Below are 12,123 nucleotides of genomic sequence, written 5' to 3' on the forward strand. Positions count from 1 at the left end.
TCGTTGAATGGTTCGTACGCTGACTTATGTTGATGGCCCAGCATTGGCTCAAATGGTTCAAATGGCTCTGAGTACTATGCGACTTAACTTCTGAGGTCATCAGTCGCCTAGAACTTAGAACTAATTAAACCTAACTAACGTAAAGACATCACACACATCCATGCCCGAGGCAGAATTCGAACCTGCGACCGTAGCGGCCGCTCGGTTCCAGACTGTAGCGCCTAGAACCGCACGGCCACTCTGGCCATGGCCCAGCATTGAAATCTGCAGCAATTTGCGGAAAGGTTGCACTTCTGTCACGTTGAGCGTTTGTCTTTAGTCGTCGTCGATCCCGTTCTTGCAGAATCTTTTTCCAGCCTCAGCGATGTCGAAGATTTGATGTTTTACCGGATTCCTGATATTCACGGTACACTCGTGAAACGAGCGTACGTCATCGGTACCTCGGAGATGCTGTGTCCCACCGCTCGTGCGCCGGCTGTAACACCACGTCCAAACTCACCTAAATCTTGATAACTTGCCGTTGTAGCAGCAGTAACCGATCTAACAACTACGCCAAACACTTGTCTTGCATAGGCGTTGCCGAGCGCAGCGCCGTATTCTCCCTGTTGCATATCTCTGTATTTGAATACGCATGCCTATATCAGTTTCTTTGACACTTCAGTATAGATTGGTCTACTACATACCAATACGTTCAGAAAAGACATACTAAATCCTATATTTTTTTGGACCTTACAAATGTCTCTTTTGCTTTTGTTGTTGGCAACCGAAATTTCATGCCTTCTTTACATCTCCCACTGCCATTGATTTTGCTCCTAAAATGGCAAAACTATTTCTAGTGCTGCATTTCCCAATCTAATTGCCTAGGCTTCACTTGATTTACTTCGACGACGCACCGTTACATTTATTTTACCTATTGATGACCGTTTCGTAACCTGTTTTCAAAACATTGTTTGTTCCGTTCAACTGATCTTGCAAGTCTATTGCCGAATTACGCCATCATTATACCGAATTTTTTCTGTTTCTACCCCCTGAACTTTTATTTCCTTTCCACATTTGTTCTTAGTTCTCATTACTATTTGCTCACTGTAAAACTAGAATGATGTGAGGGGGAGGGGTGGCGATATGCAAGAACCCTGTCATTTTATTCGATTCCTATTACTTTTGCCTGGTGTCTGCGCAAGCTATAGGATAAGAAGCGCTCTTTACAAGTGCTCACGTTTAATCGTAAAGATGTGTGTCCGATAGCTAGTAAGCTGCTACGAGCCACTTGTAGAAGCTACTTCTGCAAGTCTGTAAGTCCTTTGACGTGGAAACGCCTCAAGCAATTAGACTTCCCCTAGTTTTGGCAACTTCCAGAAGTATCTTCCACAAGTTAGTGAAAACAGCTTGTTACAACTTGCTGCGTTTACTTTCCGAATTCGGCAGTTACTGAAGTTTCTCTCGAACTTGCAGAAGTTTTGTGCGTTCAATACCGAACCAGTGAAAGAATGCAATTCTTAATTCAGAAAGTAGAGTGCTTTCCAGTGTTGTGGAATACGAAGCGAGTCGATTTTAAGAATGGGGCTGTCAAGCAGCACACGCTTGAAAAGGCTCCACCAGATTCTGAGGCAACAAATCCCGAAATACGCAAAAAAAGGAAAAAAAATCCCGAACTGAGCTCTCTTTTCTTGAAACTTTTAAGATGTATGCCTCTATACCCACTTCTTCATCCAAACACTTATTTCAATTAAATATTATTAAATTTATTAGTTTTTTAAAATTTCTATCAAATTTGGTTTTGCGTAATAGTGTTTCATTGATAATAATAATAATAATAATAATGCGACAACAGTGACAGATAATCTGGTTTCTAGGCACGATATTGGAAACTTCCACCTGTCTATCTCACGATGGAGCTCTATAGTGAGAACGCCTCTGTAAGCACTTACTTCATGAAATGTAATGAGGTCTGCAGATAAGTTACTGCATTGGTGAATTCGCAGGGTTACGTTACGTGGCAATGAAAGCGATGCATTATCAACTCATTAATGCTGCAAAATTCGTGAATGACAATTATTAAAAACGACAACGCGCTGCAGGAAATGCATTTTTCGAACGTGAAAAAAGACACAGGCTTCCCAAGCGACTTGCAGAAGTAAATTTGCGTAGGAATTTGTTCTAATATAAACACCTTAACAAGTACTCGTAAAAGTTAACTGCTACTGGATACTACATGCTTCGTGCGATAGGTGAGTTACGAAAAGCACAGTTAAGAAAAGAAGAAATGTTTGGGTGAAATAGTGGTTACAGAGGCGTACACATTTAAGTTATCAACAGACACTATTGAACGAAGTAAAATCAGAGAACTTTGCTCGGATTAAAAACTTACCGACAGCGACATATGTAAGTTTCGAACATCTCTTTTCTGTTGTACAGCCAAATATTCGAAAATAGGATACAAAAATGCGGCAAACTGTATCACCGATCTTTTAATTACTCTTCGATTTTTGCAAACAGCATTTGTTAGTTTTATTATAAATGTAATGTATTAATGTTTCTGCAAATATGGAAATATCGGTGGAATTTAAAGACATCTGTACTGTCATTCAACTTTCCTTTCTGTTAGTACAAAGTAATCGGTAAATATGTTTCACACTATCTTGTCGGCGGTGGACAGTTATATTCCCATTGCGGTCTACTTTACTTGGAGTGCTTCACATGAAAGAACGTACAGAAGTAGCTTAGGCATGCGATTAGCAGAAGTTTACTTGCTAGTGGATATACGCTCTTAATTTAGCAAGTACTAATGAAACTTTTAATGCGGTATACAGAATACCATTAATGCGAAAAAAAAGCTACTTGTATTCCCGCGCGCGTTTTGGATTGGTTGGATGGTGCACCAATGACAGACGGCTGACGCTGCTTTTGTGACGTGTGCTGCGCGGCGGGGTTGTACTCTGGCACCTTGCCCCCACCCCCCACCACCGACACCCCTTCCCCTCGTCTGGCTGTCCCGCCTGCAGCGCTGCTATTCAGACTTTGCGGCGGGAGTTGTGCAAGGACCCTGGGCGTGCAAGTGTGTGTGCGTGTGTGATTGTGTGTGAGTGCATGCGTGCAACGTGCTCAGAAGAGAGAACGGGACGCAGGGCCGTCGCTCCAAGGCATAGTCATCGCCACCGAAACGGTCCAGGTGCGTTTTGGGCTACCTAGAGCACTGCGTTGGCCCAGTGCCGCGGCACTCCAAAGCACACAAGCCAGCGCAGCGCGAGTTTCTCGGTTGTGCGGTCGGCCTGCGCCTTCCATGCTCTTTGTTTCCGGCGTTGCCGGCGCCACGCCATTCGCTAAGTGCCTTCCGTCCTGTGTTGCTGCCGGCTATAGGTTATATTTTTCGCCGTTTCTACACGTCGACAGCATCAATTAGTTTTTGTACGAGCATTCCTAGGGGATGTATATTTCCAGTAAAGTGTTCACTCGTTGTGTGCTGTGTTAGTTTTCGTACGTCACTGTGCGTATGGGTGCCAGGCTCTTTCTTTATCTCGCCGTGGTGCCTGCTGCTTTTTTATGTTTTTCTCTTCGGACCTCTTTGGACGGCGATGACGAAACGGGATGTGGAATTCGTTCTCACGGTAACTAAGAGGACTAAGTTGTTTATATATGTTATCGTGTGGTAACTGCCAAGATTTTTTACAGGCATTTGTGTAGTTGCATGTTGGTGTAAGATTGTCACGTGGCCACCCTAGCTTTCAGCAGACCACTGGCGTGTTTCAGGAAATGTTGAAAGCGTTGCCTCGTTTTGCAAATGATGCCGTATTACATCTCTTGGACATTGCCTCCGCCAACTGAATGGAAACACTTCACTTTACACAAATTTCAGTGCCTGAAGATCTGGAATCGGGAAAGAATTCCGTTACGTAAAGGGCGTGACCTTGATGCTGTTGCTTTAGAACATAAAACGCTGATTCAGAAGGACCTGTGTCTTTTGTCACGTTCGAAAAATGCATTTCCTGCAGCACGTTGTCGTTTTTAATAATTGTCATTGATGAATTTTGCAGCATTAATGAGTTGATAATGCATCGCTTTCATTGCCACGTAACGTAACCCTGCGAATTCAACAATGAAGTAACTTATCTTCAGACCTCATTACATTTCATGATTTTTCTCTTGCAGCCTGCAATAGAGTTACACGATGTAAAAGTACAGCCGACATGGTTTATGAACCGTCGTTTATATATATTTATATGCACCATGGTAGTCGAAGCAAGATGCAATGCCTCGGGTGGTGCAAGGTATACAATGTGCCGGTAGTCAGGGTATGGGCGGGGCTTTGAATGGATTTGGCATCTTGTGGAATTCAACTAGAGGTCAAGGAACTCGTCGCCGTTACGTAACAGGAAGTTGGTATGCCGGTTCATCAATCCTCACTTTGCCCTAGTGTCCCTTAATTGCTTTTCATACTGGCATCGTGCATAGGTTGTACCGGGGGGGGGGGGGGGGGGCTGTCTAGTTCATTCAATTCATCCACATAAATTTAAGTGATGTTACACTATCAGTTAAATACATCAATAAAACATAAGTTATGGAACGTGCATGCTTATACTAATGTCTAAAGAATTCCAAAACTGTCAGCTCTCCATTAAATTTTGCTGGCTCTCATTAGTCTGAAAGAATGACATCAGCGTACCACCCTGTGTGGTGACATTCAGAAATGTCTGAAATGTTCTCGTTTTCCATCACAGATCTCAGGCGTACAGTTTTCCTATAGAAAACATTTAGCAAGAGAAGACATTGACTGCAGGGAAGCGATTGTCAGTCCTAAGTTTTTGAAAACAGCGTCGAGTCGCACTTATTATAACGGGATGACATATATTTTTAGTTAGCGGCACTTTTTTTTTACCAGCCCTTTATTTCGCTTTTTAAATAGCCCTTTCCTGGTAGTATACATTTAAGAGATATACATTGACTGCCTCTTCAGTTCTATGGATTTTGATAATTCTTTAATTGCCTGTGGGTAATTGTGGCTTCATTATCACGAATAAATCTGTTACTTTATAATCACTGGCATTCTTGATATGGGTACTTTAAAATGTTCCCAGAACCTCGCTGTGGTTAAGAAGTTTTACTTCCATCTGCTTTGATGAATAATGACAATGACACTTCATGTCCACCCCCATCATTTTATTTCTTATGATCTGCGAGTGGTACGGATTATTCTAAGTTAATACTATCTGCAAAACTTCAAACTAGCCTCTAGCATTGGTAGAAATTAAAATCTTATTTTTCTGATGAAAGAGATGGGCAGAAAATGACTTTCTTGAATGCTGCTAAATTTGTCTCAGTACACTCCTAATAGCATTCAACCAGGTTGTGTGTGTGTGTGTGTGTGTGTGTGTGTGTTTGTTTGTTTTGAAATGGGGTAGGTTGATTTATGGAAGTGTTCTCTTGCTTTGTATGTGCTATTATGGTGGTGAGATGAGACACACTTGTAGTATTTTTTGGGGAAAAAAGGCAAATTTTACAGTGTTGTGGGAGACGATCAGTCTCCGTTTACCTGAGGCATGACAATAAAAAGATGTAGGTGCCATAAAAATACTTATCTGTGTACGGCTGTAGTTAGTATGAAGTGTTTCAATAAAATTCTGTTGGGCAATTTTTGTTGCTGTGTACAATGCTAGACAACCAGTTTCAGTAAGTTATCCATTTCATATTGAGCTGTTGCCAAAATCTTGCAGTGCTGCAGTATCAAAAAATTACTGCAAAGTCTTTTGAACATGGAGTCTTTGATTTCTTATGTCTGTGAATGCTTAACTGTGCACTACCTTGTTAAGTCATTTTGATTGGATTCTAAGGTTGAGTGATTTATTGGAGATTGCATAATCTAGTGTTTGTAGTGATAAAGAATGATTAATAAAATATGCTTGTATGGTCTGTTGGTTGCAGTTTTGCTTATCACTTGACTTAAGTCATAATTATTTTGAGTTCTGTACAGTAACTTCAGAGCGGACTTTGAGGCCATCAACCACAAACTGCCAAATATGTGCGACTTGTATGTTGAGTAGCTCTGCACAGCAGGTAGGCTACAGTGTAATACTGGACTCCCCAGCCCACCATGTACTGATCTGACTTATACCATAGGTGGAAGTCTCAGATAGATTTGCAAGGCGATTGCTTGGTTGTGAGTTGAAGCAACCAATAAATGTGAACATGGGGTCAAGATTGTGGTAACAGATTGATTTGTAGCGTAGCGTTCTCACCATATTAAATGCATTTTTTGTTATAAAAGTTAAAATTCCAGGGTAAACATAAACCTAATTTTGTAACAAACAAGTCTCTGGTGAATGTTTTCTCTTATCTCTACCTCTCACACAGCCTAGATGGCCTCATGCCTGCGGTATTGAGGTATAGCTGATGTATGCCGTTTACAAACTGATACATCATTCATACACTATAACATGCAGAGGTTTACACAAAGGTGATGATTATATTAATATATAAAACTGAATGGAAAAGACCAATTGTCTGCAATAACTGTATTTATTGGATTAAAAACTCTCTCGACCAGTTCCACAGCTTTTAACTTGCATCTTCTGGTGGGTATAAAGAAATTTTTATAAATTAATATTTTGAAAGTAGTTGTACACATCGCTCGACTAAAGTCATAATTATTTTTAAGTGTTTGTTGATTTCTGTGCAGTAACTTAAGAAAAGATTCTTGAATTAGGCTGGTGTGTGAGAAACACATGTAAGCATGTCAGCTCCTGGCAAGTTCAACTGACAGCATAATCTTCTTCCTTTCAATAAGTGGTGGGTGCAAAACATTAACAATAATTTTATTCAGTGTGTTTTTACACATTATAATTTTATTAGTTTTCATCATTAACGGAGTTTATTTTTATTCTCCAGTCACTCCAGGACCCAATATTTTCCTGGATAACACTTACCAGGGACATTGTCCGTTAATTGACATGGGCCCATTGGAACATATTTTAATCAGTCAAGTGATGACAGTTCATCAATGTATGTTTCATGTTAAATGGGACAGCCCCAATCTCTCTTCTATTTTAGTCACTTTCAGATTCCTGATTCCATTCCTTTGTGTTTATAGACTGGACATAATTGATGATGGTTTTTACCAGTTGAAGGCTGAGAACTTTGCAGCCATGCTAGTTGTTACTTTGGCATTCTGTGATTGCTCCCTATACCTTATGACAGCATTATAAGTAACCATCTTTTGGTATGAAATTATGAACCTTATTTATTATAAATGAATAGGTCTGTTCTTGATTGTGCATATGTGATCCACACCTGTAGTTTCTTAACCAGATGCATAATAATTTCTTCCTTATTTACATCTATTCAATCACCACTTTGAAAATATTGTGGATAACTTTCTTTCCCCATTATTAAGGTATTAATTTATAAAATTTCTGTACAGAAATATACACCAGAAGATGCAAGTTAAAAGTTGCGAAACCAGGTGTGAGTGTCTCTAATTTACTTCAATAAATACACCTATTGTGGAATATTGGACTTCTCATTCAGTTTTATATTTAAAAGTTTTATCACCTGCATGTAAACATCTGCATTACTCTGCATGAATGGTTGATCAATCATGTCTAATTACTTTAGCTGTGGTTACCTTAGCTTTAAAATTGTCTGTATGCCTTTACTCATGTTTACCCACTCTGCCCAAAAGATCAACCCAGAACATTGTGTGCACTAAAGTGTTGTGAGGTTGGCACTTTCCAGCAACGTGTGGTTCTGTTTCTTGTGTAAGCTAATAACTAGATACAAGCCAGTCTCTTTGTGAAGCGTCTGTACATTGTCTTCGTAGTTATTTTAGTTTCTACATAGATTATATCATTATTGACCACTGTATTAAAATTGGCTCCTGCTCTTAATTCTTTTATAACATACTTTTACCCACGTGTTTCCTGTAATGATACCAAAAATGGTGGTGCTTGCACCCATGTTAAGGTTGCTACATAGCCTCAGTTATTCCTTGGCACAATTTTTGCTCTGTCTTGTGGTTTTTTTTCAAGGTGCTTTATAAATTTTTTAAACATTGTTCTTTCAATTCTGTTCTTGCAAATATTTTGCCAAGTTTTGCATTTGCCTCTCACACTGTGTGGAATCTGCCCTTGAAGGTATAGCAGAACTATGAAATTTCGTAAGTTCACAAGTGCAGGAAGGAAGTAGCTTTTATAATTTGTATAGGTTAAGATATACCAACTCAGAAGTCCATACTCTGTTTATCCCTAGGGAAAAGATTTATTAGGTTTACAGTGCTGACATTGTTTACAGGGTGGAACAGTAGATTTATATGTGATAACTTTCATTTTATGTGTCATTTGTTGTGGATTTCTAAGGAAATAAGCACTCGAGGACCTTTAACAAATAAAGTCAATTATGATATAGGTGGTACCGAAATCAAATTTTAACGTAATCAATAATTTTCCTATGTCACTGTGGAATTCACTTTAAGAAACACTCTCATTTTTAAAAGTTCGGACTTCAGGTAGCTGTTATGTAGGGACACAACTATACAAACAAGTATTAAGAATTGTAAGTCTTTAATGCTAAAAAGAGTTATTTATAAAACTGAGAATTAGTATTTGTGTTGCTAGTGAAAATTTCCTTCTCAATTCGTCACCCTTTGTCTTGAAGAAGCTGTAGTATAGAGGAGAACCATTGTGCGCAAATATGCACATTGAAATGGTTATTGTAATTTAATGGAAATTGTGAGAATGCTTTGTAGCCCTTCGGGTTAGCCCAATGACACTTCCATCGAATCCATTAGTGTCACAACAAGACTAAAGTATGTATAATATTGTCCAGCCACACGTATTTTAATCATCTAGTATCGAGGCTCACAGAGGAATAAAGGTTTTTTTTGTGAGGATATTTGTGTTATTTACAGCTTCTAATTTATTGAAATTACTTTAAAATGAAATACCAAAATTATAGAAACAGGTGTGTCAACAGTCAAAGTGCACTTATATGGCGTCTCGTGACCTTTGGATCACATGCCAATGTTGTGAACAACCCTTACGATAAAATGACAGGAACTGATTACGACAAACTGCGAGTCAGGTGTTGGCAGTCACCCAGAATGCAGTTTTGTAAATAAAGTTCTGTTGGTTCAAAATTTTACCATGTTGTTTTAATTTTCAGCAAAATTGGTAAGACATACCAAAAATGAGTTTATTGGTTGGGTGACCCTGCCTGGGATTGTTCATGTGCCTAGTGCAAGTCTTCCTATTTGATGCCATTTTGGAGACGTGCTTTGATGAACCCCAAGCAACCTGTGAATTTAACCCAGGACCCCATGAACAAGGCACAGAGCCTAATCACTGAATTGTGAGCCACAGGCATGATACATATAAGTATGTTATTGCTATGATGAACATATATCTTGGGCTAAGCTGGACACAAATGTATCACGGCAATTGAGCTACGGATCAGTGTGTCGGCACACTTAGTTTCTTTTCCCACTCGTGTCGAAAAGAAGTGAAATTAATTTGTATCTTAGATTTGTGGTTCTCATTAGCTGATGTATACTACCATCTAATTGGCAACAATTGACATCAAGGGATTTCCAATATTGGCAAATGAGACAAAAGCAGCGCACTTTGGTCTTGTATCACAAAATGCACAAAATTTAAAAAAAAAAATATATTGACACATTTATTGGCTTCTCTGCCTCTAAACCAAACTCTTTACCTTCAAGCCTTATTGAGACGACATGCTACATTAGTCACCACAACCTCCGTTTCAAAAATTCGTGCCAACAGTGGTGTCATTGGTCAAAACATAACTGAGATATAGCAAAGCCCAGATCAGTCGAGAGTGTTGAATTCTTTGGGATATTTGTGTAGCTTGGTAAAGAATGAGCCCAATTTTGGGATAGGGTAGTTGTTGTATTTTATGTACTTAATTTGTTCAGAGTCAGTTGAAGGTAGACAGTTTGGTATGCAATTTGTTTTCAGCAATGTATTACAGTTTAGCCCCGTCTATATTCTTGAGTTTACTGCCCCAAAATCTATGTATTCTCCTTTCTTGTCAGTTTGGCCCGCGAGCATATTCTCATATTTCTCTTAATCGTTTAAAGCCAAATATATGCAATTCCAAATGTGCAAAAGTAATTTACAGATTAATGGGCAGTCACTAGATTGTTTTCATTGTGTTTGCCTGCAGTACATCTGAATATTCTTTAGTGTGCATTATGAATATTGTAAAAAAATGAGTGAACATCTTGGAGAACCCTCTTAAGGTAGATAGGTATTCTTACACTCTTGTGCCATTAAGTATGCGCCATCTTGGTCAGTGAGAAGGGTTAACTCAGATGAACTCTAAAATTAACAACCACAGTATTAGTTGTAAACATATCAGGCAATGGAAACTCCAGGATAGAGTAATAGCAGATGCATTAAGTGATATATGTGGGCACTAGTAAACTGCGTTGCAAATAGGATTGGTACTAACTGAAGTAATGCTTGATGCTGAAGTTTTACTGCACCAATAGCAAGATGTAGTAGTTGGTAAACTTTTCTCTTTCCATGATTTGTGGGGGTGTTAGTCAGAAATTGTTTCAGAAAGGTTTGAAATTTATATATAAATGTTCGTTTGATGCCACTCAGTATCCTTATTGTCAGTTATTGGATGAATGTATTATGTTCAAGTAGTGTGTGTGCGCGCGCTTAATTAGTAGATTGACAGTACTTTAAATTTTCGAAATTTCGTCAGCTGTTATATGATATATTGAAAAAATTTTATTTGTTCATGAAAGCTGTTTGAGAGAAAGCTTGCAACTGGGAATTTGCATCATTTTAGCCATAGATTGTTGTTCACCAAATAGAGGGGCACTGAATGACACTGGCACATCTGTAAGTTGACTTTTGGGTATTATTAAGTTATCAAACTCCTTTATCAGTGTAGGAAAAACAGACAGTGAGAGGGGGAGGGATGGAGTATACATTAATCAACAAAACAATTGTTATGAAAATGATTTCTCCATCCCATAAGAACTCGCGGAGTTACCTCTTTGTCGTATCAGACTACTAACATAGCTTGTACCAAGAAATACTATGTAGATGGAATGTTTTTAATGTCTACTGTTTCTGTTCTAAGAAAAATAATACTATAATTGTTGAAAGAATATTGATCGAGAAAGACACTCTAATTCTGGTTCTGGCTACACAAGGATTCCTGTTAGTGTAGAAGATATTATTTTGTATCAAAAATGGTGCAAACACCAACTGCATTCCTGTTGAGAGGATGCAGAAAATTTTTAAACCTCATGGCTGTAGACGAAACATGAGGAATTGATGAATAGTTAACGGACAGAATTTACAACAGCATAATTGGGGATAAATGAAATTTGTGGTTGCATTCGCAAGTAAAAACCTTTATATGCAGGGTTGCGAAAAACTGTGCATACTAAATTCTTTTAATAAAATTGGGAACAAAATTGTGAACAGTTTGTGTTAGGATGTTGAAACTGCACTGCTGGCTGTGGGGCATGATGGATATGAGTATTTTTTGGTTTAATGCTGAAGCCCACTTTCACCTGGACGGGTTTGTCAGTAAGCAAAATTGGTGCATTAGGGGGACTGAGAATCTGTATTTCGTGATTAAGAAGTCTCTTCACCCTAAACGGGTGACTATGTGGTGTGCAGTGTCCAGCCACGGAATACTCGGTGAGATATAGTCCTCGATAACACGGACACTACCAAACGGCACATGAAGGTTTTGGAAGATGATTATCCAAATTGACCCTAATTTCTACAAGATGCGGTTCATGACAGACAGAGCTCAACCCCACTGAAGCAGGAGAGTGTTTGATGTCCTGGAGGAGAACTTTGGAAACTGCATTCTGACTCTGGGGTACCCAGAGGCCACTGGCAGGGGCCTCAATTGGCAACCATATTCTCTGGCTATGTAAACACGACTCCTTTTTGTGGGGCTATGTTAAAGACAAGGTGTACAGCAATAACCATTGGCAAGTTGAAAACAACCACTCTTGAGGTCGTAGAGTGCATTAATATTGAGACACTTCAGCAGGTCATGCAGAATGTCACTATTCGTCTGTGCCACATCATTGCCAATGATGACTGGCATATCTAGTGTGTCGTAACATAAGTATGA

The 12,123-nt window shown here is 39.1% G+C and overlaps 1 protein-coding gene across 3 annotated transcripts in view; it reads left to right on the top strand.

Moving 5' to 3' along the window:
* Positions 1-12,123, top strand: part of LOC124720039 (insulin-like growth factor 2 mRNA-binding protein 1) — an 858,327-nt gene that overhangs the window by 777,951 nt on the left and 68,253 nt on the right. The window contains exon 1 of one of the 3 annotated variants that reach the window (XM_047245296.1): positions 3,302-3,605. The exons of the other annotated variants lie outside the window; for them this stretch is intronic. Within the exon in view, the coding sequence (XP_047101252.1) occupies positions 3,586-3,605 (20 nt within the window). The 5' untranslated portion in view covers positions 3,302-3,585. Of the gene's footprint in view, positions 1-3,301; positions 3,606-12,123 lie in introns of those variants that run through there. 3 annotated transcript variants of the gene reach the window in all.

This window comes from Schistocerca piceifrons, chromosome 11 (assembly GCF_021461385.2).
Source record: "Schistocerca piceifrons isolate TAMUIC-IGC-003096 chromosome 11, iqSchPice1.1, whole genome shotgun sequence".
Classification (NCBI taxonomy): domain Eukaryota; kingdom Metazoa; phylum Arthropoda; class Insecta; order Orthoptera; family Acrididae; genus Schistocerca; species Schistocerca piceifrons.